The sequence below is a fragment of the Moschus berezovskii genome, chromosome 13 (genome assembly GCF_049115385.1).
Source record: "Moschus berezovskii isolate FMDL1 chromosome 13, NW_MosBer_1.0, whole genome shotgun sequence".
In the NCBI taxonomy this organism is placed as follows: Eukaryota; Metazoa; Chordata; class Mammalia; order Artiodactyla; family Moschidae; genus Moschus; species Moschus berezovskii.
The window spans coordinates 88,854,275-88,880,063 of record NC_142472.1 but is presented as its reverse complement, the minus strand read 5'-3'; the positions used below and the strand labels follow the sequence as shown (position 1 = coordinate 88,880,063).

The 25,789-nt window shown below is 49.4% G+C and overlaps 1 protein-coding gene and 2 pseudogenes across 1 annotated transcript; all 3 read right to left on the bottom strand.

The window, feature by feature from the left end:
- LOC148775889 (uncharacterized) overlaps positions 1-796 on the bottom strand; it is a 165,895-nt pseudogene extending 165,099 nt beyond the window's left edge.
- Positions 797-3,872: 3,076 nt separating this feature from the next.
- On the bottom strand, positions 3,873-8,094 carry LOC148775888 (uncharacterized; annotated as a pseudogene).
- Positions 8,095-8,160: 66 nt separating this feature from the next.
- On the bottom strand, positions 8,161-25,520 carry LOC129537469 (liprin-alpha-1-like). Its single transcript, XM_088842552.1, has 13 exons — positions 25,404-25,520; positions 23,651-23,752; positions 23,016-23,180; positions 22,226-22,369; positions 21,662-21,901; positions 19,612-19,758; positions 16,636-16,759; positions 15,635-15,765; positions 14,966-15,189; positions 13,108-13,178; positions 9,347-9,417; positions 9,120-9,254; positions 8,161-8,313 (listed from the first exon to the last, which is right to left on the bottom strand). Exons 1-13 carry the CDS (start codon positions 25,518-25,520, stop codon positions 8,161-8,163), a joined length of 1,824 nt encoding a protein of 607 aa, XP_088698678.1.
- Between the last annotated feature and the right edge of the window lie 269 nt (positions 25,521-25,789).

The window sequence follows — 25,789 nt, the reverse complement described above, 5'->3', positions numbered from 1 at the left end:
CCAAAGATATACAGAGAGTAAATGATCTGTTTGATTTCAGCCCTAAGTTTGTCCCCGCCTTCACCAGGCTTTCTCCTAGGGTCTAGGGACAGCAGAAGGGGGCTCAGGAAGTGCTCACAGAGAAAGGGGAAGCCTCCGACAAACACGCAAAGTAAAACAAAGAACAGACTCCCAGGTGTCAGGAGGAGGAGGCCCTGAAATTGCCCCATCCCCCATCCCCAGCAATTTTGGAAGAACCGATTCTTCTGTCCGGGCCTTGATGTCCCACCTCCAGGGCGCCTTGTGGTGGACTCCTCCAGTATCCCCCAAAACCTGCCCCGAAGCGAAAGGGGTGAGCACACGAGCAAACACACCACCTGTGGTCTTCAGCTGCAGTAAACAAGCAGGGTGCACACAGCCCCTGTCCTGTGTGGTGAAGGTGCCAGCAGAGGGGAGGCTGAAAGGATGCAGCCCTTTGACCCTGCTGTAGTTGAACCCGGAGAAAGGGTGTCATGGTCGGTGCCCTGACAGTGAAATGTACCAGGGGATGGAAAAAGGAAGGGTGGCCCAGAATAGGAAGACAGGATGAGCAAACCACAGCTGCGCCAAAAGGCGATACCATGCAGGGCCCCCTGGGGTTCCTGAGCACAAGGCATTCTGTGTCCCCCGTTTCTTTGATTAACGGCCTTCATTCAACCTCCATGACCTTCCCTGAGTTCCATTGGGCAGATTCAGGCAGTTGTTAATTAAGGAAAGGAGGGGATGAGAGACCAGGGAGAAACAGTGGCAGATGCTCACGTGGAGTAGCTGTCCCCATGTCGGCGTTTTGGTCATCGAATGTGCCGTTGCTGCTCTAGTGTGACTGCCCGCGCAGGGTGGGTAGGACTTATAGATGGCAGCCACCAGGCTCACTCTCCCCGGCTCATCCTCCCTCTAGAAGGTTCCCCAGACCCTCAATAGGAGTGGGCTCTGCTGTGGGTGTGAGTGTGTGTGTCCTCGTGCCTCATGTGACGTTGCACGTTTAGCCGCACTGTGTTTGCACGCTTCCTCCCACACTCCTGGGATCAGGCAGCGTGGTGGGAATGCAGAGGCTGGATTCCACTGCAGTCAGGACTTGCTCCTGCTGAGATTCGGGGTGAATACTGGCAAGCCTGGTCCTGCGGGGGCATGGAGGCCACACCCTGGGAGTGGAGGGTCAGTGGGTCTCTGGAGGTCGGCCTGGGAGAGCCCTCAGCAGCAAAGAACGTGACCTTGGCGCCCGGCTGGCTCCGGACTGGTCAGAGCATGACCCAAGGCTCCTACGTGTCCTTGTGCACGGGTGTCCCTCCCACAGAGCCAGTGCTTCCGGCCATGCCCTGCGTGCACAGTCTTGGAGGGAGCAGGGCCCAGGGCGTCAGGGTTCTCGAGGCTGCCCTGCCCTGGGCCTCTCTGTGTGGAGGCCAGTGTTTCTCACGGAGGTGCACCGGCATCTGGGGCTCAGCCGCCACTGAGGGGCCACCCTCCCTTGCAGGTGCTGCTCTGGGCGGTCCTCTGGTGTGTCCGGCCTGGGGGCCCAGTCCTGCTCGAGCCACTCTGAGGGCAGGAGGCTGTCTGCTCTGTCCTGTTCCCCTCTCAGCTAGAAAGCTGGATTGGGTTTTGGGGATTGTTACCAGCACTGCAGATACTGATTGCAGCCATGAAATTAAAAGACGCTTGCTCCTTGGAAGGAAAGTTATGACCAACCTTGATAGTATATTAAAAAGCAGAGACATTACTTTGCCAACAAAGGTCCGTCTAGTCAAGACAATGGTTTTTCCCGTGGTCATGTATGGATGTGAGAGTTGGACTGTGAAGAAGGCTGATCCCAGAAGAATCGATGCTTTTGAACTGTGGTGTTGGAGAAGACTCTTGAGAGTCCCTTATACTGCAAGGAGGTCCAACCAGTCCATTCTAAAAGAGATCAATCCTGGATGTTCATTGGAAGGACTGATGCTAAAGCTGAAACTGCAATACTTTGGCCACCTCATGCGACGAGTTGACTCACTGGAAAAGACTCTGATGCTGGGAAAGGTTGGGGGTGGGAGGAGACTGGGACGACGGAGAATGAGACGGCTGGATGGCATCACCGACTCTGTGGACATGAGTTTGAGTGAACTCCGGGAGTTGGTGATGGACAGGGAGGCCTGGCGTGCTGTGATTCATGGGGTCGCGGAGAGTCGGACACGACTGAGCGACTGAACTGAACTGAACTGAACTGAACTGAACCAGCAGCTTTTAGGTATATATCAGAATAAAGTCCGCCACAGAGTTCTCTCCTTCATCTGCTTGCTCCTCTGTGTTTCTCTGAATTCTCAAAGCCCCTGAAGCCCAGAATGGGGTGGGGTGGGGGTGTCTGGAGGGGCAGGGGCTCCAGAACCAGCCGCCTTCCCAGGACTGACTCGTCTGTTCGTTTCCAGTTTACCCACACTACTTCTACACATGATTAGACAGCATCCAGGATACAACAGAGACTACATTTTCAACTCGATGCAATCTTTAATCTGTTGATACTTGTTATATGGACCCGAAGATATTTTATGACAGGGTTTTTAACTCGTGAAAATCTCATGGATACCATAGAGAAAATATTTTAGAATTTCATGTTTCTTATGTTTATGTAAACTTATGACTTCATTTATATAATTACTTATTTTTTATTGTATATTCGGGCTATAAATATCCTTTCAGAGCAATTCGTGTTATGATACCTGATTTTAGTCTTTCAAATGAATGTACTGTAGTGCTTGTCTGTGTCAATCCTATGAACAAATATAGGGATTTTGTAAATGATGCATTTATCTTAATTATTCTTGTTTAACTTTTACACGTTAAACCATGAGAGAAGGGCTTTTCCTGTGATTGTAAAATCATTGAACAGTGTGCATTATCCTTCCAGAATGTAACCGAGCTCTCGAACAATCACTCTGAAATCAGCAAACTTAATTCCAACCAATGGTTGTTGGATTTTAATGACTGACCTAAACCGTACTTTTTCTAGCAAGAAATCCTTTTTGTCTGCAGCGTGAAGCAATTTAAAAGTACTGGGTGTTAAATGTGAGCTTCTGATGAAACTGGGCTGAAAGGATGACTAGAAGATGACTATGAAAATCTCTCCGGTAACCTAGTCTCTGGACTCGGATCCCTCCTCTCCGGTGAGACTCATCAGGGACCAATCGCGATGCCCTACACCCACTGCGGAGCCATCCAGCTGGACAGGGAAGGTGCCACTTCCCAGACAGACAGCTCTGACAAAGGCCTTATTTGTATGTAAATCATCTTTTTACATCTGTTTCTAAACATGTTTAAAGAATGGACCTAGGCGTACATTTTTAGATTGCAATGACATAGCCATTCTGGATTGTATAAGTACAAATGTAACTTTTACTTTTTCACCGACACATTAAAAAAGCCAACAAGAGATGCGTGCAGATCATGGTGCGATATTTATTATGCAGCTGGATCTCGGTAGACAGAGACAGCATGTCTCTTTACATGTAGGTTCCGCCTTTAGTTTACCTGTACAATTCATTCTTACCATTGTTTTCTTATTAATCTTTTGTGAATTTCCTGAATATGTGACAAAGTACGTACAGTCTACTTCTGAACTTTTTTTTTATTGCAGTATTATTTATTGCTTTCTTTCAATAAAGTACTGAAGCAAAATTTCTCACTGCCAATCAAGAGTGCCGAGGGTAAGCTGTCCTCTCCCTGAGAACAGACCAGAGCTGGTAATGGGAGCCCATGTCATCACATGTACATTCTGTTAGGAGAAGCCGATGGATACAATTGAAAGGCCAGAAGGTGAAGACATAGGTGTCCCCAAAGGACAACCGATGGAGTGTTCCTGCCTTTGGCTCTGAAGCCAAGGGGTTCCATCACTTCAGCATCTGCGGGGACAGGGCCCCACTGCTGCTGAGGCGTGGGCAGCGGGCCGAGGGTGGGAACAAAGTGCAGGTGTCAAGGCGCACCGTGGGTCCCAGGAGGGTGGCCGAGGGCAACCCTGACGCGGACCTGAATGATGCACTAGGGAGTGTGCGTGTGCACGCTAGTGTCTGGGAGCTTTTCATGTTATCTTAGTCAACAGTCTTTACTATTCATATATCCATAGAAACAAGAATGCAGCAAGGGGAGGTGGGGGGAGATTCAAGAGGGAGGGGACACACGTACACGTATGGCTAACTCATGCTGATGTGTGGCAGAAATCAAACTGATAGTGCACAGCAACTATGCTTCAGAAAAAGAGAACATAGAAGGGCGGTTAGGAATGTACGAGAAAAAGATTTCTCATAGAGGTTTATACTCAACTCTGTGAACATCTGGGAGCAGGCTGCACCCCATCATCAGACTTGCCCCCTAGCATCAGGCCCACCCCCAGTGTCAGGCCCTAGTCCAGCATCAGATGTTTCCCCAGCATCAGGCTCTAGTCCAGAATCAGACCTCCCCCCAGCATCAGGCCCTCCCCACGCATCAGACCCTAATCCAGCATCAGAGGGTTCCCCCAGCATCAGACGTTTGCCCCTAGCATCAGGCCCACTCCAGCATCAGACCCTCCCTCAACTTCAGGGCCTAGTCCCGCTTCAAACACTACCCAGCATCAGACTCTATCCCAGCATCAGGTCCTACTTCAGCATCAGACCCTAGGCCAGCATCAGAGGTTCCCCCCGCATTAGGCCCTAGTCCACTATCAGGCTCTCCCCCCCACCATTATGCCCTCCCCCGGCATCAGACCTTTCCCAAGCATCAGACCCTCCCCCAGGGTCAGACCCTAATCCAGTATCAGGTTCTCTCCCAGCATCAGACCCTAGTCCATCATCAGGCCGTCCCCCAGCATCAGGCCCTAGTCCAGCATCAGCCCTTAGTTCAGCATCATGCCCTTCCCGAGTATCAGATCCTAGTCCAGCATTATGCCCTCCCCCAGCATGAGACCCTAGTCCAGAATCAGGCCCCCCTCACCCTCAGACCCTCCCCAGGCATTAGACCCTTCCCAGTATCAGGCCCTCCACCTCCAGTATGAGGTGTGGCATCCCCACTTTTCTGACGCTCCTTAGTACACTCAGGCAGCCCCAGTGCAGCAGGACAACAGCTCTTGCAGGAGGTGCATTTTTAGGAATCACCTGCGGAGCAGCAGCAGCTGGGGTTTCTCTCAGGTCAAGGAGAGGCAAAGAAGAGGCACTTGTGCAGGAGGCAGTGGTGGCTGAGGGCACGTTCCCCAGCTCTGCTTCCTCCCCTTGGGGGCTTTGCTTTCCTGCTCTCTCACGGGCCCCAGGGCGGTGTCCTTCCAGATTCACGGTCTCCTTGATGTCTCAAGCCAAGTCCTGAGTTGCATCCCAGTCCTGCATGGCAGAGGGCTGGGAACACCCAAGATCAAGAGCTGAAAAGATCCCGGGGGACAGCAGGGCCCCAGAGGGTGGCAGGGCAGGGGATGAGGGTGGCCACACACAGAGGGTCCCGAAGCAGCACTGGAAGGAGAGCAGTGATGTCTCAGCTCACTCGGGGATGCTGCCCAGCCTAGCACTCAGAGCCAGCAGCTCTGGGGATGCAGGAAGCCCGGTGAGTGACACCACTCCACTCGGGCTGTGTGGGTGGACACTGCTGACCATGGCCTCGGTTTCCATTCCGGTTCTACTGTCCCTCGAGAGCTGACGGGCTCCTCTTCCGAATGGCACAGGTATTTTCTTTATGTGGGTGAGCGCATCCTAGCTTGTTTCCATCAGCACTGCTGTTGCTCATCCTGCGTTTCCCTCTTTACAACCTGTGCTTGCGGCTTTTTTGGTTTAACTTAGGAGCAGCCCTTATTTTCTGCATTTCCTAATTGTCAGCATTCACTGGGGCTTTCCAGGTGGCGCTTGTGGTAAAGATCCTGCCTGCCAATGCAAGAGATAATGAGAGACGTGGGTTCGATCCCTGGGTCAAGAAGATGCCCTGGAGGAGGGCATGACAACCCACTCCAGTATTTTTGCATGGAGAATCCCCTGGACAGTGGAGCTACTGGGCTACAGTCCCTGGGCTTGCAGTGTCGGACACGACTGAAGCAGTTCAGCACACACTCAGGATTTAGTTCAGTCACTCAGTTGTGCCCGACTCTTTGCCGCTCCATGGACTGCAGCACTCCAGGCTTTCCTGTCCTTTTCACTATTTCCTAGAGTTTGCTTAAACTCTCGTCCATTGAATCAGTGATGCCATAGAACCATCTCATTCCTGCTGCATCCACTGGAGAGGTGGCTGGGGTTCGGCAAAGTGCCCGGTCCTGCTGCATAGGTGTGAACCTGCCTCACCACTCCCTAACCGCGGGGCCATGTCTCCTCTGTAAATCGGGAGGTGGCAGCCTCTGCTTGGTGAGGGGCACGCGCAGCATCTGGTACACAGTCAATGCAGCATCCCTCACAGCGCTGTATTTCTGAATAACAGGGAGAGATGTAATAACCTGCTCCTTTTCCCCTCTTGTCCCTAAACTGTGCTCCAGACCACATCTGCGTTACTTACCCCTGTACATCCCACACCCAGCACAAACAAGACACTCAGCAAATATCTGGCTGAAGAGGCAGGAACACACCCTGTCCTCCAGGAGATGGATCCGAGCGAGGTGGGGGCCTGGTGATGACACTGTGTGCTGAGGAGTCCCCAGGAGGACCTGCACGGCTGTGGGGTGGGACAGGGGCCGTGGGCAGAGCCCCTGATGGGCTCCTGGGGGTGGGGAAGGTGGCAGGAAGGAGGGGCCTGTTCCTTGTGGGCTGTCCACAGATTGTACCTCACCCCTCACTGATGAGCACTTAGCCATTTCCAAACACCTGTCACTGTTCTGGAGGAAACAACCATTGCCCAACTCCTACTCAAGCAATTTCGGAGAATATGTTTCTAGCATTGGAGTATAAACATCTGCTTTATTCATTCCATGCTCCCTTCATCCAGCCAGCCATCTGTTCATCCACTCATTAATCCATCCACCCATCCACTGACGAATTCATCCATCCATCCACCCAACCGCTCATTAACTCATCAGATCATCTCAGACCCACCGAGAAGACAGATGTCTCCTCTGTTCCTGCTCCCAGGAGGACCCCCAGCGTGAGTGACAGGTGCCTCGTGGGGATGACGGAGGAGACACAGAAGGGACATACCTGCAGGCCCCCTAACTCTGAACGGTGAAGCACCCACCTGGTCCTAATGCCTCCTTGCCAGGGTGTCCAGGCAGGCCCTTTTACTTCTTTTGAAATATGCTGCTGATGGAGTACCTGATGCTTTTGGTTTTTGCTGCTTTGTGTGGCGAGTCCTGGCTGCTGCTGCTGGGGTTTCTCCCGGGGCTGTCCTGGGAGCCTGTCGAGCTTCGGGGAGAGAAAAGGACCGTTATCTGGCACCCTTGTGTAAACACACACCTGTCAACAGGACCTACTGATAGAACCGGGCACCCAGCAACACCCGCGCCTCAACCTCGCAGCAGACCGTGGAGTCTCCTTCACCAAGCACACTCCACACGAGCAATGCAGGCTCCTGTCCACAGACAACCACCCCGGGAAGCTGCGATTCCCTGCCTCTAGCTCTCGCCCAAGGAGGGCTTGACTCCAGGCCAGCTGGTTCAGAGGGCGCCCCAACCTTCCCTCAGGGTCGCTGCTCGGCAGGTGACGACACTCCCAGAGAAGGCGAGCTCCCCGGCTCTGGGCAGGCCCCCTGCTTCCCACACGGTGACTGCCCCTGGCAGTGGCAGGAGAGTGACGGTCACCGTTCAGGACTGCTGGTCGAGTGACCACACATGCCCTCCATCGAGTGCTGCCTGGCTCAGGACGGGAGATCAGCAGGTGGTGGTCTGAATGAGGACAGTATCAGTCATGGGAGTGGACAGAGTCTCCTGAGAGGAGACCCTTGAGGAAAAGGGAGGGACCCTCAAGAGTGAACCTGAGAGGCAAGGGGCCACCACCAGCAGGAACAAGCCCCGGGCCGGGCAGACCTCTAGCAAGAGCAGGAGGAAAGCTCTCACAGGAGTCAATCCATCGAGACAGATATTTCCTAAAATCACTGAGGTCACTGAGCTCTCCTTCCCCAGCACCTGAAGTCCACCACTAAACACAGGCACCGAACCCAGTGGGATTCATGTAAAATCATCCTTGCAACTCTTTCAAGAAAAGAGGCTCAGGGCTCCTGAAACTGATGCCGAGGTGTGCAGGCCCTTTACTTGCAGGCGTCCCTGATGGCCTCGTGGCTGGCTGTGCACAGCGACCCCATGTGCAGCCGGTGCAGCCGGTCCAGCCGAAGGGACCGCGGTGGGGCAGGGGTTGAGGTTTTGCCTTTGATGCCTCCTACCTCTTCCTGGATAGCTGGAGGCTGAGGGAATGAGGTAAGTGTAAAATGGGGTAGTAAAAGACTGTCATAAAAGACAATCTCACAGGCTTTACATTATAACCAGAAACTTATTTGAAAATCTATTAGCTATGCTTTCCCCCAAGTACAAAATAAACCCTTGTTATAGCTTAATGCCATCTTAAAGGACTGTCTTGTTCAAGAGAGGCACGGCTGTGGGGCAGTGAGAGCACCCGACTGAGTGCAGAGACCCCCGACCAGAGCCTCCCTGCAGCCGGGCTCTGCCTTCCCTGGAATCCATCAACCAGATGGCCCTGCCGGGCAGGAGGGCAGAGCAATGCCAGCACCATGAACCCTGCATGGCATGAACTGCCCTGATGAAAGGACTGTGCTCTTCACCAGACGCTGCTCAGAAGCACCAGTTTCAAGAGTAAGAAACCTCTCAGCAAAGCCGTTCAGACCTTTCTGTTTGAAGGAGGAAAGGACACCGCTTGTGCCACCACCCAAGATCATTTGTAGTGATGATGCAGGTTACTGGAACCCATCACGACCAGAGAAACACAGAAAAGGTACCTAACCCCTCCATGCAAACACCACGGGTCTGCCTTGTATTTCTCAGGAACACACAGACTGGGGGCTACACCTTGAAGTGCTTACACACAGTTCGAGGGTAATTCGCAAACTGTGGTTGCCATAAAGCACCCCTAGGTCTCACTAACAGATGATCTAGAGCAGTGGAATAGGGAGGGAGATTTGAGTTAGGTTCAAAAGGGAGGGGACATATGGGTGCCTACGGCTGATCCATGTTGAGGTTTGACAGAGCAGCACACCCTGGCCACCAACCCCAGGGTGACGGCGCTGCCCTGCTGTGCCCAGCAGGAGGACTCCCGGGCACTGAGCTGCATGAACCAGAGTGCGGCTGCCCGAGTCCTGCGGGAAGGCCCCAGGAGTCCTCGGTCAGCGGGCTGGGAGCGGGAGAGGGACAAGGAAGGCCAACCCTCGGGGCACTGGACCCCAACAACAGGGGCTCATCCAAGTGACCCAAGGGGCGTGGCACCGAGCTCTCTTCTGATGCTCCCTCCATCAGGGATGCCGTGATGGACATGAGAGCCTCAGGAGGAAAGAGAGCTGGACGGCACCATGGGTACGCGTCCAGGCTCTGATCAGATCAGTCCGCACTGCTCTGCTGTGTGTGTGCGCCAGGGCACAGTGCCCAGCCTCTCTCAGCCTCAGTGTCCATGTCTGCTGAATGGGGATAACAGCAGCCTAGACCTCACCTCGGAGAAGGCAATGGCAAGCCACTCCAGTACTCTTGCCTAGAAAATCCCATGGATGGAGGAGCCTGGTTGGCTGCAGTCTGTGGGGTCGCTAAGGGTCGGACACGACTGAGCGACTTCACTTTCACATATTGGAGAAGGAAATGGCAACCCACTCCAGTGTTCTTGCCTGGAGAATCCCAGGGACGGGGGAGCCTGTGGGCTTCTGTCTATGGGGTCACACAGAGTCGGACACGACTGAAGTGACTTAGCAGCAGAAGCAGCAGACCTCACCTGTGTGTCTGTGGGATGAGATGACAGACTTGGAAAGCACTCGACACGGTGCCCAGTGCATAGAGTCTCCTGCACACTGCTACCCACCATCAGTAAATTGGCTTCCTGCAATCTAACATCTATGTCTTTTAAGAAAATCTAACAGTCGTGACTTTTAAGAAAACACTGAGCGTAAATTCCATGGTAGTCCAGAGGTTAGGACTTGGCACTTTCACTGCCGGGACACTAGTCTGATCCCTGGTTGCGGAACTAAGATCCCATAAGCTGTGCAACATGGCCAAAAAAATAAGTAAAAAAAAAAATTAAAAATAACCAATGATACTATGTCTATTATAAACAAGCCTGAGATGATTAGAAGGCAAACGTGGGAGAAAGGCAAACTGTTACAACTGCCCCAACGAATGACCTATTTCCAACAGAACCATCAGCATATTTTAAGTGGTGGGTGAGCTTCATTACTTCCATTAAAACGTCAATTATTCACAAGTACATAACCATATAGTGTTCATTCACGATAAACGATAAGGACTATTTAATACTTCACAGAGAAACAAAAGCATGCTAAAGTACTAAGTAGTTTAGCTTTCAACGATGCTTCCTTAAATCACTAGGCTGATAGATGCATGCAAAGAAATAAAAAGAAACCAGATTTATTGTGACTCTGAAGCTAAAAATTCAAGAATCAATATAGGCAAAGACAGTAAAGCAAAAAAGACTGCAAACATATAAGTGAGATGAAAATTTACAGAACATGTAACTGGAAACAGAACATATTTTTGACCACAGAAATTAAATAAGCTATTGAAGATTTACTAGAGAAACACTATCAATTATTACTCAGAAGATACAATTCCATTACAACATCGTGATTTAATAAAGCACAGCATTCTGTACAATAAAGGGCCTTGACAGTTGTCTATTCTCAGCCAAATTTCTCTATAAATTAGTTTCTCTCAAAAAAAAAAATGTTAAACACTAAATTAGTAATTTAACTGATAAGGAAGTTACCATAATACCTATTTCAACATTGAGCAAATCTGACCACTTATTGGATATTAATGTAAAATCCTTACTAAGAATTTGATTTAAAACTTCTCAAAATAAATTCATTAAAGCAGGTTCCCTGTGAAAACATGTAAGAATGAAAACTAGCATAATAGCAGGTGCAGTCTTTACATTTCATTAACCATAGAAGATACTTTTTTAAAGTCTAAGAGAGACATTAACTGTGCAAAATCTGATGAGATTGAGAGTCTTAAATACAAGCACCAACACAGAAAGGATATTGTGTCAAAAGTCCATTAAATCTACACTTAAGAGGGTCATTTCTTTATGTAAGGATCATCTCATTTATGAATTACACATGTTATGTAGTTTAGGATCCATCTACATTATGCTTATAACTGCATGCTGCTGCTGCAAAATCGCTTCAGTCGTGTCCCCTCTGTGCGACCCCATAGATGGCAGCCCACCAGGCTCCCCCGTCCCTGGGATTCTCCAGGCGAGAACACTGGAGTTGGTTGCCATTTCCTTCTCCAATTCATGGAAGTGAAAAGGGAAAGTGAAATCGCTCAGTCGTGTCCAACTCTTGGCGTCCCCATGGATTGAAGCGTACCAGGCTCCTCCATCCATGGGATTTTCCAGGTGAGAGTACTGGAGTGGGGTGCCATTGCCTTCTCCTGTAACTGCTTAGTGATACGCTAATTCAAACTTACTGCTATGGGGGAAACACAACATTTAATGAGACATGAAGACAAAGCACAAACCCGACTAAGGGGACACACGCTGTGGACCACAGCACCGCTATGACCAGAGCAAATGGGAGGACGGGGGGAGGGAGATGGATGGGCAAACTACAGCTGATTGACAACGACTGATTGACCATTGTCTGATTGAAAACTTCTAAGCAGACAGCAGGATGAGACAGGAAATCAAAACCAATGATGAAAGCAGACACACCGTCAGAGAACTCCAACAGCAAGGAAAATATATACAGAACTGTTCTTTTACAAATACTTGGAAAGAAATCAAGCATGAAACCACAGAGAAATCATCAAAGAATTTTAAATTTCAACTACTTAGCCAAAGATGCAAATTATAAAAGCAGCGTATCAAAAGACCACAACATGGACTAGTTACCACTTCACATGCGGCTAAAATGATTCACAGTGAATTTAATTATATGCTAACAATATAGCTAACATGAAATGGGTGGTAACGGAAACAGTGATAATGCAAGTGCAGTTACAAAGCAGAGTGTTGTACACGTGATTTCATGGGTTAAACAGCAATGGACTCACAAAACCTAAGCTAAACATGAAAGCAAGCTGGGGCATGTGCTTTAGAGCCACACACTCTGTCACCAAAAGCCCTAGGTAGTCATCCTGTTTTTAGACTCAGAAGAGTGAGGAAGCCTGACTTCTTCCCTGGGGCCCCCAGGTTTTAACCTGGTTTCACACGTAGAGTTGGCCTGAGCACACGGCCAGGCCCATCAGCAAGCAGACCAGTTGAGATTCTTGGGTTTTGTTCCCACCACATGCCCTGCACCCTGCAGCCAGGCATCCCCAGTGGAAAATGGGCAACACGGTTTTCACATGCCATGAGAGCTGCCTATGGTTACTTTCAAGAAGCTGTCTGCTCCCTGAGAACAGAAACTTCCCTGCAGCTGCTGTGCCCACCACAGGCCAGACCCAATGTTACAGAGGCAGGCTCTGGCTGAATTTACAATGACGTGCTAAGCCAGTGGTCCAGAACTGAACTGAACTGAATTTGTCACTGTGCCATTATGGAATGATTAAAGACTAGGCAGTTTTAAAAATCTTAGACCTCTGAACGTAGCAAATGTACCTGATTTCCTTCTGGGTAAAAAGAGAGAAAAAAAAACAAACAAAAGAAAACCAGTGTGCTGGGGGAGGGACGCGGCAGGGAGGAGGCAGACACATACCCCAGTCGTGATGCCCAGCTTGTCTACTTCCTGCGGCGGGCTGTGCCACCTCCTTTGGGGCTTGGAGCACCCACTGCTATGCGAGCAGGAGGTGGCAAGCGAGGAGGCGGGATACAGGTTGAGGGAGCATGTATGGCGAAACCAACCAATATAATATTGTAAAGTAATTAGCCTCCAATAAAAAATAATAATAATAAATAAATACACTGAAAGAAGACATAAACCCATTGACAGGGCACATAGACACCCCTTTAATAAAATATAAATTTGACAAGCTGAAAAATACATAAATAAATAAAAAATAAATAAAATGACGGAAGTTGCCTAAGCTCCCCCTGCCCACACTGCTCTCAGTCTCCTCGGCTGGCTGCTCCGTGTTCTTCTCTTCGATCAAACTGAAATAGAATAAAACCCGTCACCTGCCTTTGTCAGCATAGGAGTGTGTCTCAGCAACACATTTGGGCTGGCATTGTGTCACGATTAACAAATTCCAGAAACAGTTGCTCAATTAACATCTCAGCAAAAAAGTTCAACTTTTCCTCTTTTGAATACTCAAACTTACAGTAACTTAGCACTGAGTCTTACAAAGTGGCCCCTGATCATTCACGTTTGATTGCGCTTATTTACTCTAACATTCTGACGGGGCCTGGGTGACGACTCTCTCCCCGTGAGGAGATACCTGAAGTTGACAACCTTTACCTTTTCCCTGCTCTCAGGGCAGAGATGCACGTCCAAGTCTTTTCCACTGGGAATTGGGAACTCTGTACAATCAAAACAGCGATTCACAAACAAGCTGGAGTTGCTAAACACAAGTCCCCAGACCAGATGAAGTGCTGAGTTGATCTTTTTTTTTTTTCTCTTGAGGTTGTATATGTACAAACGCATCACTTGATGAGGTTCTCCCCCAGCTTTGTGTGAGTTTCTGGATTCATGTCAATGTGCCGTATTAACATAGAATTCACGGCTACTGCTCTTCTCCCCTAATGTGTCATGGAGGATGTTATACAGCAGTTTAAATACTCGATTATGCAAATAAAATAATTTTCAAATTAAAATACAAGATTCTTACAGGAACTAAACTCTCCAGTTTCACTTCTACTTATACATCTTGAAAGTTTTTCACTGTTGATAAGTTGATGGACAGAATTTACCATTTACATCGAGTCAACTTGTTGCATAAGGAAAAATCACTTTTACCTGACAACTTGCTGTAAAAATAAGAATATTAATATATAACCGTTCCATATTTCCTGCGGGGATGGGGAAAGACAATCTTTCTGAGCTCGTCTGTGCTCAAACTCGGCCTACAAAGCAGTCTGTCTATGGCGTCAAAAGTGCAGGCGGCACCACCTGTGTTTGATGGTTGTGCCTTTCCCCCGGGCCCCCCACGCTCAGCTGACAGGGACGGGCACCTCGGCCTAAGCTGACTTGACGAGAACAATCTGAGCAGCAGCTCTGCCAGGTCCTGTACAGGGTCACCGGCCTGCAGCCACTCTGAACGTGGACTCGGGACAGGGGAACCGCTGTGAGAGTGTGGCAACAGGCAGGCCTTGGGGCCCCCAGCCACCCGGCTGTACCCAGACCCAAGGCCCCTTTCTCACCACGAGGTGGGCCTTTGGATTCTATCCCCTTTTGTAAATTGCTATAACTGCCAAGACGGTGTCTAAAGAAAACATCTTAAATATACTGATGAGATGAGAAAAACTCAAACACATGTCCTTGGACCACTGTCTTCCAACATGCCAATCTTCACACTGTATTAAGTGAAAAGGGAAAATGCAGATCTGAGTGGGAATTTGCCAACCACAAAACCCCATCTTTTCTGATCCAGGCGGCTTTTCAGCAGAACGTGGGAGGCTCTGAGCGACACAGGAGGGCACGCCTTCAGTGCTGGACGGTGCACGGGCCCCAGGGGACACTGCCTCAGCACCTCACCCACCTTGGGGCTCAGAGCTGAGGGGGGTGACACCCCAAAATGCCCCCCATAGAGTGCTGACACCACACTGTGGACAGAACTCCCTGGCTGACTGAGCTCTAGAATCAAGGGCAATCTTGGAACTGAAAATTCTTGAGGCAGACCTGAAGTCAGTTTTCTTACTATGGAACACTCAGACTTCTCTAAGGAGAAGACAGTTTCTCAGACAAACTGAGTTTCCGGGGAGCTGGGATCAGGCGCACCCACTGGATCTCTTCGATGATGGTGTCTAGCTGCCCCTGAAGCATCACAGTCGGAGTCTTGGCATCGTTCTGCCCACTGGGCGACAGCTGAGTGGCCAAGCTGAAGAGGGTGACCCCGTCGTCCTCGCTGTCAGACACGCCCTCGTCACTCTCGAACGCCTGGGCCACGTTGGCCAGCACGCTTGCTTGCTGCGTGCGATCCCAGCCCTGTTCCTTCAGGGTCTGCACCTGGGCACGAGAGGAGCATGTCTCATCAGCGACATTCAGGGAAGCTCAAGTCTATCAGGAACTGAACACAATTTTACATGGAAGCCCTGACTGAGGATAAATGGACCATGCTTAGGAGACACTTCCATCTCTTAAGCGAGAAGTACTGAAGAAACGGGCAGGAGGAGAACTCAGTTCCCATATGGCCTGGTGACACTCAGGTCTTAGCGTGGACAGAAGGCAATCCTATGAGGTTATTCACAAGGGAGGGCTGATGGAGTCAGAGACAAAAACCAAACATTAAAAAAATACATCCATGCCCCCATCAGCCAGGCTGAAGGAAAATAAGAAAAAGCAATCCTTCAGCTCTGCATCCTCTGGGTCCACCTCAGCTGTCATCACTTGTACTGATTCACTGAGGAAGGCCATCCTCGTAGGTTCCCAGCCCTCCATTTTCCAGGCTTGCCTGAACACCCACAGACAGGAGCGAGCAGGGGCAGCCAGGGGACAGGAGGGCCAGCCCCACTGTGGCTCTCCTCTCGGGGCACAGGCCCTCGGCTGTTCTGGGCGGTGGCCCCTCACACCGCAAGGGTGGCTCTGTCAGCAGAGACACACGGGAAAGTGCCTGCAGGGCCCCGTGCTGCCCTCCTGCTCTCACACCTCACACCATTCTCTCCGCAAATTTCCCCCCGGCCCCACTGTCACCCAGGTCCTGCCTTCTTTTCCCAGACATGACCTCAAAGCAACTGAGGGGCAGCCTTGAGATGCTGGCTTGCCGGCTCCCTGTCCCCGGGGGCCAGGGCCCTCACCCCCTTTCTTCGTCACGACCCCTCCCCAGGGCAGGACCACCCCCTTCACTGGCTCCAGGACCACGGCCATCATTCCTGCTCCGCTCCAGCGAACCAGCTGCCTATGGGTTCATCCCCATCAGTCCGGTCAGCACATCCTCTCCCTTCCCGCGCCTTCAAATCGCACAACGGGAACCAGCAGATTCCTCCTCCAGGGCTCCCTGCAGCGCCTGCTGCGGGTCTCTGAAAGTTCGCTGGGAGTGGCCTCTACTGTCCCCCTCCCTGCCTGGTCTCCAGCTCTCTGCAAGCAGGCGGTGTGCCCCGCCCCGCAGGGCAGCTCCCTGGGGGCTCTCAACCACTGGACTACCAGCAAAGCCCCAGAAATAAACTTCTAAGAAAGAAACGAAGGGGTGAGGGTGGACCAAGAAGAAAGTTCAAGCACAGCGGCTGCTAACACTGGGGCCATCGGTGGATCCGGCTCACTGATGCTTTCTGTAAGGGTTGTGGGCACACATCTACCTCTGTTCCTTTACACACTGCCTGTGGATGCTGTCACGCTTATTGACTAGCATGAAATGCTGCTACTCAATTATTCGTAACCAGTAAAGACATTCACTCTGGGGCCCTCTTGGGAACAGTTTTCCAAATCCTGTCCTGGAGCTTTTCCCTACACACAGACCAAGCCGGGACAGGCCACGCCAGATGTGCCTCTTTGTAAAGGGGCCATGGGACTGGCTCACCTTATCCTCCAGATCAGCCATCCTCTTATTGTTTTCTTCCTTCACGTTGTCTCCCTGCTTTGCCTACAACAGGAAAAACAAAAACTCATGAACTTCAAGAGCAAAGTACGGTCATTCTTTTAAAAGCACCGGGGATCCACGAAGTGAGCAGCCTGTGCCCTGGTTCCCGAGGCGGTCCCCTCCCACGGCCACCTCTGGTGGGCTCTTGAGCATTCCCAGAGCAGACGGGCAGGTGCAGAGGTAGGCACGGACTTCACTTGTCAAAGGTCACTCCCAACGCTTCTCTTTGGCTGAGCACCTGGGGGACCTTAGTGTCACCAGCAATTACCTGTTGGAGGAGCTCGGGGAGCAAGCAGATTTACACTCAGAAAGAATCAGACTTTAAAAGGGATCGGCTTACGCACACGATGGTAGAGGAAATTCCCAGTACATAAACAGAAGCTTCAGTCTGGTTTAAAGGGGTAAAATGAATTCACGTTATAAAGCAAAAGGTGAGAAAATTCATTTTGGGAAAAAAGCCAGTGGAGACAGGCTTTCACATATTTTTCTTTACATGCAACATCACTTAATTTGTAATGATTGCTGTTGTTCAGTTGTGTCTGACTCTTTGTGACCCCATGGACTGCAGCACGCCAGGCTTCCCTGTCCTTCACTATATCTCCCAGAAGTTGCTCAAACTCACGTCCATCGGGTCAGTGATGCCATCCAACCGTCTCGTCCTCTGTCGCACCTTCTCCTCCTGCCTTCGATCTTTCTTAGCAACAAGATCTTTTCCAATCTGTCAGTTCTTCGCATCAGGTGGCCAAAGTCCTGAATCTTCAGCCTCAGCTTCAGTCCTTCCAATGCATATTCAGGACTGATTTCCTTTAGGATTTATTGATCTCCATGCAGCCCAGGGGACTCTCGAGATTCTTCTCCAACACCTCAGTTCAGAAGCATTGATTCTTTGGTGCTCGGCCTTCTTTATGGTCCAACTCTCTCATCCATACATGACTACTGGAAAAACCATAGCTGTAACTAGGTTCTCCTTTGGTGGCAAAGTAATGTCTCTGATTTTTAATATGCTGTCTAACTTGGCCATAGCTTTTCTCCCAATGGTAATTCATATTCAGTTCAGTTCACTTGCTCAGTCGTGTCTGAATGTGCGACCCTATGAATCACAGCACGCCAGGCTTCCCTGTCCATCACCAACTCCCAGAACTTGCTCAAATTCATGTCCATTGAGTTGGTGATGCCGTCCAACAATCTCATCCTCTGTCACCCACTCTCTTCCTGCCTTCAATCTTTCCCAGCATCAGGGTCTTTTCCAATATGAAAATTCATATTAAAAAACTGGAAATAATTACTTCAAGCAATTTTTAAATGTAATAACAAAGTTGGCAAGTCTGTGTTTTATAAAATGAGCATCAAGCTCGTGGTTTAAAAAGCTGTTTTAGGACCTACTGTATAAAAAAAAAATTGAGAGATGACAAAAGAATGATCTATTTGAGACTGGAACTGTGTTAGAAATTGCTGAGGCTAATTGCTGGGTCATGGGTATTTATTATACTGTATTATAGAAGTGGTATATGACTATACCACTTTTGTGCATGTTTGAAATTTTCCATCGTAAAAAAATTAAAAAAAAGGTTATTTTCTGTTAAAGTGTTCTCCAGCAACACAGTTCGAAAGCATCAGTTCTTCAGTGCTCAGCCTTCTTTATGGTCCAATTCTCACACCCATACGTAACTACTGGAAAAACGATAGCTTTGACTATATGGACCTTTGTCGGCAAAGTGATGTCTCTACTTCTCAATATGCTGTCTAGGTTTGCCATAGTTTTCGAAGGAGCAAGCATTTTTAAATCTCATGGCTGTAGTCACCGTCTGCAGTGGTTTTTGAGCCCAAGGAAACAAAACCTCTCACAGCTTCCACAGTATGGCATCGGCATTCAAATATTTTTAAAGCAAAACAAAAGTTTACTTTGAACTGGCTTAGTCATAAACAGCATCCCGAGCTCAACAGCCTCTGAGCAGCTGTTCTGAAAGTAAGGAAGGGCACCCCTGATTGGGAGACATTGAGCTCTTTGCCTAAGCAGGGAGGGCGCCTCACCGTGGGTCTCACCATCGCAGTCAGAACCACTGCCCCCTGGGAGCCCACGTCTGAGGCTCTGCAGTCCAGACCCAAGAACACAGCCATGGTGGGGACAGTGCTGACACGTGAGGCTTTTTAAAACCCTCAGAAAACAATAGCATATGGTACGTAGTATTTTCGTATCCGCCTTTGGCAGCCACTATTTTGTATATCGTAATACATTCCACCTCATACTTTTCAATGATTTTCTAGTGTTTTATTTTTGTGGTGGGGCCAATGATACATGTTGGCACACACCGGCCCAACTCACTTTGTTTGAGAGAAACCAGATTTGGTTTTCCTGGTTAAGTCCTGATTATCTGAGACCACACGGGAACAGGAGCGAGTAAGGCTCACCAAACCATAGGAAGGACAAACCCTAATCAGGGAGCTCTAACCCTGCCTTTTGCCACAGTGACCCAGTTCTCAACAGGCAGCCCGCTGCCCTGAAGTTCCCTGCTGCTCTCTGTTCTTTCAGTAAAAACGCTAACAAGCCAACAGATTCACGTTCAAATAAAACAAGGGAGTCAGGAGAGGAATTCCACAAAATGGTTAAACCAAGTCCCAACTAATTCAAACCTGGAAGTTGCAGTCACCCCCAATTTTAAAAAAATGTATTTCCTTCCAGTACGCTGATTTACCACGATGTACATCCACACTTTTGAACGCAATGTTTTAGGGTCATAAGAACTTTACACGGGGACTTGATTTCCAATGTGGGAGTCACATGAAAAGGTCTTTACCTTCCCTCCTCAGTAATTCAATACTATAAAAGTCAGACACAGTTCAGTAAAGGCCATTACCTGTCGATGCATAGAATCCTCATTTGCGATTTCATTTTCAAGTTTATCATTGAAGTCATGCACATAGGCAGCTTCACACTGTGTGGTGAGGGAGCATTTCTCTAGGGTAATGATTCTCTTTTCCATGTCCTCCTTTTGGGCCATGGCCTACACCGGGCATTGCAGAGGAGAAAATGTAAGTCGTTATCATGGAACACTCCAATACACTTAAGAGTAACAAAGTTGGACTAAATCCTAAGTTTCAAACCAAACATAAAGTCAGTGTCCTCAAAATTAAACTCCTAGACGTGGCAGTTTTCTCGGACGTGAGCAAAAACACGCCTACTTCAAAGGTCACATTTGCCATGATGGGCAGACATCTGTCTGAATGTTCTGCCTGACTAATTGGTTTACAAAGCTTCTTTGCTATATAATAAACCCAAACAGCAAACAAAAAGTATACTAATCTACCCTGTTATTGCAAGAATTCCAGGAGGGAATGTATCTCGCATGAAGTCAGGACCTCTGTCTGCTACACCATATAGGCGGACTTGACCCAGAACAGGGAGGGACCTTCAACAGAACCAAGAGGGAGCTCTGAGGCTTGTTTCCTAGGGTAAAAGTTGGAAAAATCTCATGCAATTTCCTCAAAATTAAAGTAAGAATATTAAGGAGTGGAAACAGAAGTCAAAGTGTAACACAACTGGAAGCAGCCTTCTCAAGCAGAGTTAAACCACATGTATGAAATGCTCAAACCAGGACCAGAACTTGCTGCTGGTGCGATTCCTGTCTGCAAGCTCAAAATCCATTTTTGGTCCCTCCACGGTCACTAAGTAACCAATGTGGGCCAAGTCCTACTATTAAAAGTGAAAGGTCTTAAAAACACTTTTTCCAGAATTCTAAACGTATTAAACTCTGCCACCTAATCTCTTCCTGTTGCCAAAGAGTAGTGTGAGAAGGTTATACAAACATATGCAAATATTTCTGTTTTGAGTTCTCACACAGAATTCCTCACACCAAGCTACTAAACAAGTACACCTGCTGGAACACATGCTGGAGGGGCTCTGTCTGAGACGGTGTCATGGGGGAGGGGTGGGGCAGGATGGGTGCTGTCTGTCTGCGTAGCGCTGAGGCTCACAGGAGGAGGCCTGAACCCCCAGCACTCTTCTGTTTTCACAATGACTGTTAGGTAGTTTCTCATAAATCATGACACCCGCAGACACGACTGCCAGAAACATCAGGAGTCTACACGGTTACACAGCTCGGGCCTGAGGACCGGAGGGTGAGCAAACGCCACTTGACTGGTCTGACCGCCGGGATCACTGTCACATATCCCTGTCAAGGAGCGGAACCTCAGCAAACCAGAGAAGACGGCCAGGCAAGCTGCCTCGGCAGAGCCCACACAGCATGCTCCCATCTCTCTGAGAGAACGGGCTCCACAGACATCACCAGACTTGCCTGAGTGAATCAGAAGGAAATCTCAGCATCGTCAGAAATACCTTCGACAGGCAGGTGGGGGGGTGAACTGGGAGACTGGGGCTGGCATGTATACACTGCTGATACTACACATCAAGTCAACAGCCAGTAAGGACCTAGTGTACAGCACAGGGAAGGCTCCTCAGTGCTCTGTGGTGAAGGAAATGGGTAGGAAATCTAAACAACAGGGATATATGTAGATATATATACACATATACATGACTGATTCAGTTTGCTGCTCAGCAGAAATTGACCCAGCAGTGTAAAGCAACTACATGCCAAGAAATGAATGAATGGATAAATGAATGTTTTAAAGGGAACACACTGGGCTCCTTAGAACTTGTAGAAATGAGGAGTCCACACCCAGGGTGTAGCACAGCGCAAGGGCTACCCTCATGTTGGTCCACTGCCAACAGACCACCTGGATCAGGCCTCTTCTACCCCAGAGACCTCAACACAGAGGCGGGGAGGCAGCCTGTCGTGGTCTCACCAGAGCTCTGCTCTTACTCGCACAGCCATCCCAAGGCTGAGATCACCGGGAGAACAAGGGACCCACAACAACCTCAGGGCAACAGACACTGCCGCCATCACTCACTTCACGGACATCCCGCTCCAGTTTCGTGTTCACTTCCTCGGACTTGAGGAGGTTCTTCCTGGCCATGTCCAGGTCCTCCTCCAGCTCTCTCACGTGGGCAGAGAGGGCCGCCAGGCGCTCTTTCATCTGGCTCTGCTTCCGCGACTGCTTGTCTATGACTTCCTGGAACTCACTCATCTTAGCCAGGTTTTGCTCGTGGCTTAAAGAGCCGTTGGACGATCTCTGAGGGGGAAAGGAAGCCTTAGACAGCCTTGTTTTGGGAGGGAGGGAACACAGCACTTCCGGGAAATCGGCGAGGTCAAAACTACTTTCTGCACTTCTGGGAGCTCACAGGACCCTCACAGCTGCTCAGACCTATATGGTGCATTGGTGATGTTGTCCATCCCAATTAGAACCGGGTGATTAGAGTCAGACTTTGTCTTCCCCTGGACAAAGGGGTGCTTAAGAGATCCTGCAGCTCTGAGCCACAAGTCTAGTTTGCTAGTCGTTAAAATACCCCAGGTGGGCGGGTTCTCAATCAGAAAGATAAATACCATGTGATGCCCGCCACTACAGCCTTCATACTTTTTTAAAACGAAAGGATACAAATGACAAACCCTTAACTGAAATTACACGATGACTGATCAAGCTTACCTCTTTATGTGTAGCACCTAATTCTTCTTCTAACAAATGACACCTTTCGAGTGCTATACCTAACCGCTCTCTCAACTCAAATATAAGTCGAGAAACGTGTGTTGATGTGTGTATACACGTTAGTGCACTCCTCATTCTATACTCACCCTAATACATGGCTACTGTAACAGAATATCTTTAATGGCTCTCATTGATCTTAACATCAAGAAAATCTGCTTGTTAACAGCTTTAAATTCTAAGTTTGAGAGAATAAAATGTTATCCTAAATTAATTATATTGCCCAGTTTTTAACTGCAAATTGATATACAGAATATAATAAACCTTGAGACATTTATGCCAACTAATATTTTTTAACTGGGGGCTTCCCAGGTTGTTCAGTGGTAAAGAATCCGCCTGCCAATGCAAGAAGGCAGATTCGATCACTGGGTTGGGAAGATCCCCTGGAGTAGAAGATGGCCACCCACTCCAGTATTCTTGCCTGGGAAGCCCCATGAAGAGAGGAGCATGGTGGGCTATAGTCCACAGGGTCACAAAGATACGGACATGACTGAGCATGTACGCAGGCAACGCTTTTTAACCATATAAAACTCTGACTTCATACAGAAAAAATGTATTTACAAGAATTCAAGAAGCTCAAAAGTCAACTAGTTACATAAATACATGCATCATCCACCTAACAAGGCAGCAAGTGTACAAATCCAGGAGATTGGGTGGCTGGTACCTTCTCATCCAGGGACTTGTGGTGGTCAAAAAGAAATTTCAGCACCCTGAGCACCTCCAACTCGCTGGTCATGCTGGCTTGGGGCTGCTCCTGCTGCTTGCCCACCGTCATCCGGAGGGATGGCATGTTCCGGGAAACCAGGTACTCCAGGTGCTCCAGCAGCAGGTGCAGGGTGGGGCCAAAGGAGCACCTTCAACCTCATACTTGCATTCAGGGCCGGAAACTCCTCTCAGCCTCGCTCTAAAACTGAAACCATGCTAAGGCATGTCAGAATCCCGCCAGTTCAGTCTAAAGTTAGAGTGGACTTCCCAGGTGGCCCAGTAGTTAACACTCCACACTTCTGCAGGGGTCATGGGTTTTAATCCCTGGTCGGGGAACTAAGATCCCACACAAAGTGCAGCATGGACAAAAAAGTAAGTGAAGAGAACTCCCCCTCAAATGTAATAAAATTATATTAGCTCTCATCATAAATTTGAAGCAAGGTATGAGAACCCCGAACTGATCCACCCCAGTCTGCTCAGTGGGAAGATGTGAAAAATGACTTGAAAATCAGACAGAGTTTAAAGTCAGCGGCACAGAGCCCAGAGGTAACCCCCACGGGGCAAATGTCAACACGTCAGAATCCCCCTACTGACCCTGGTGTTGTTCCTTTCGGCTCTGAGCTCGGCGAGTTCTTCTTCTCTTTCCAGGAGCTGCTTCCTATATACATTTACCTCCTGGGTAGAAGTCGGAACCTTCTAGAAAACAATTAAATGAGTCACTAAATGCAAACACAAGTTAAAAAGAGAGTGAGGCAATGAAGACTGACCCTGTCAAGTCTCTCCAGGCTCCACACAAGGGATCTCCCTGCTCCCCCAGAGAAGAGGAGGTCCATTGACCCCAAGACCACACAGACCACCACAACTCAGACTGGCCGTCAGCCTCCACCTTGACCTGGCAGACGCGTGGCAAGGGAGAAACCAGAATCCAAGCCTGCCTTCTCAGGACCCAGGGACATCTGAGAAGCGTTCCTAAACATAAACCTAACAATAAAGTGGATGAAGAGATTCTTAAACGACACAGAGACAAGTGACCTAGAACCACTGGGGAGAGTGAGGAAGAAAGGTAAGGTCTACAAGGCCTCCAGGCTTTGGAGTGTTCCTCTGGGAAAAAGGCTAATGGCACCCCAAGGCCTTCTGTTAGCTTGACTCCACTAAAGTCACACAGTCATTTCAATAAACTGGTTAAAATGTTAAATTCATGTTATATGTATTTTACCACAATTTGGGTGCACACGGGCCTGTTCACGTGGTGAACTTGCTCAAACTGAACCACACAGCATCATTCATTCTTCTGTTTTTCTTGGCACAGATACAAAAATCCTGGGCTACCTATCCCCTATTACATACTGAGTATTCAGGACCCAGAACAGTGCCCTACACTTGTAAGAGGCATTTAGTAGACATGTGAATCTATGAGGGTGTATGTTATACACATTAGCAGTAGGTTCAGTTCAGTTCAGCCGCTCAGTCATGTCCGACTCTCTGCGACCCCATGAATCACAGCACGCCAGGCCTCCCTGTCCATCACCAGCTCCCGGAGTTCACTCAAACTCATGACCATAGAGTCGGTGATGCCATCTAGTCATCTTATTCTCTGTCGTCCCTTTCTCCTACCGCCCCCAACCTTTCCCAGCATCAGAGTATTTTCCAGTGAGTCAACTCATCGCATGAGGTGGCCAAAGTATTGGAGTTTCAGCTTTAGCATTAGTCCTTCCAAAGAACACCTAAGACCGATCTCCTTTAGAATGGACTGGCTGGATCTCCTTGCAGTCCAAGGGACTCTCAAGAGTCTTCTCCAACACCACAGTTCAAAAGCATCAATTCTTAGGCGATCAGCTTTCTTCACAGTCCAACTCTCACATCCATACATGACCACGGGAAAAACCATAGCCTTGACTAGACGGACCTTGGTTGGCAAAGTAATGTCTCTGCTTCTTAATATACTATCTAGGTTGGTCATAACTTTCCTTCCAAGGAGTAAGCGTCTTTTAATTTCAATCAGTAGGTACCCGTCATTAAAATCCTGGACACACTGGTCTGTGCTTTGTAAGGCAGACGGCATTAAGGGGCCTAGCCTTTCTGCTTCAAGGACTGGCTCTCCAGCTCAGTCCACGTGGCCCAGAGACTCCTCCAGCCAGTATTTCCCTTCTTGTGGGGCCCCCGCCCATCCTCCGCTCAGCACCTGCACAACCACTTACAAGATCAACCTGCTGGGGTCGATCCTGCCCACTAAGGTCAAACGCCCTGCCTGGCAGGGCCCACAACCAGTCTAACAAAAGGAAACACAACCCCAACGCTTCACCGGGTGAGGGCCAATCTGACGGGCTCAGCCCCCAGCTGCTCTTACCTCAGGCCACTCCGCTTCCAGGACTCGGTCTGAGGCCAAGTTCTTCCTTGTCTTCGCCTTTGCTTTGGGGTTGAAGCACTGGAATAACGCCCACAGGATGGCCCTTCTGCGACCCATCGTCACGGATGGGGGCAGCCCCCCACTCGGGGCACCTGCTGTTTCACAGTAGGATATCTCAGCTCCTGAGCTATCACCACTGATCTCACACTATGACCACCGCTCTCACACACACCGCTCTCACACTATGACCACCAGCACCACTGTCTCAAGGAGAAATGGCACGAAGACTCTGCCCGCAGCACGTCTCCCAGGAGCCCAGAACCAGAACTCACTCAGTCACAAGGGGCTCCATGGTAACAGGGGGGCTGGGCTCGGGCCCACCATCA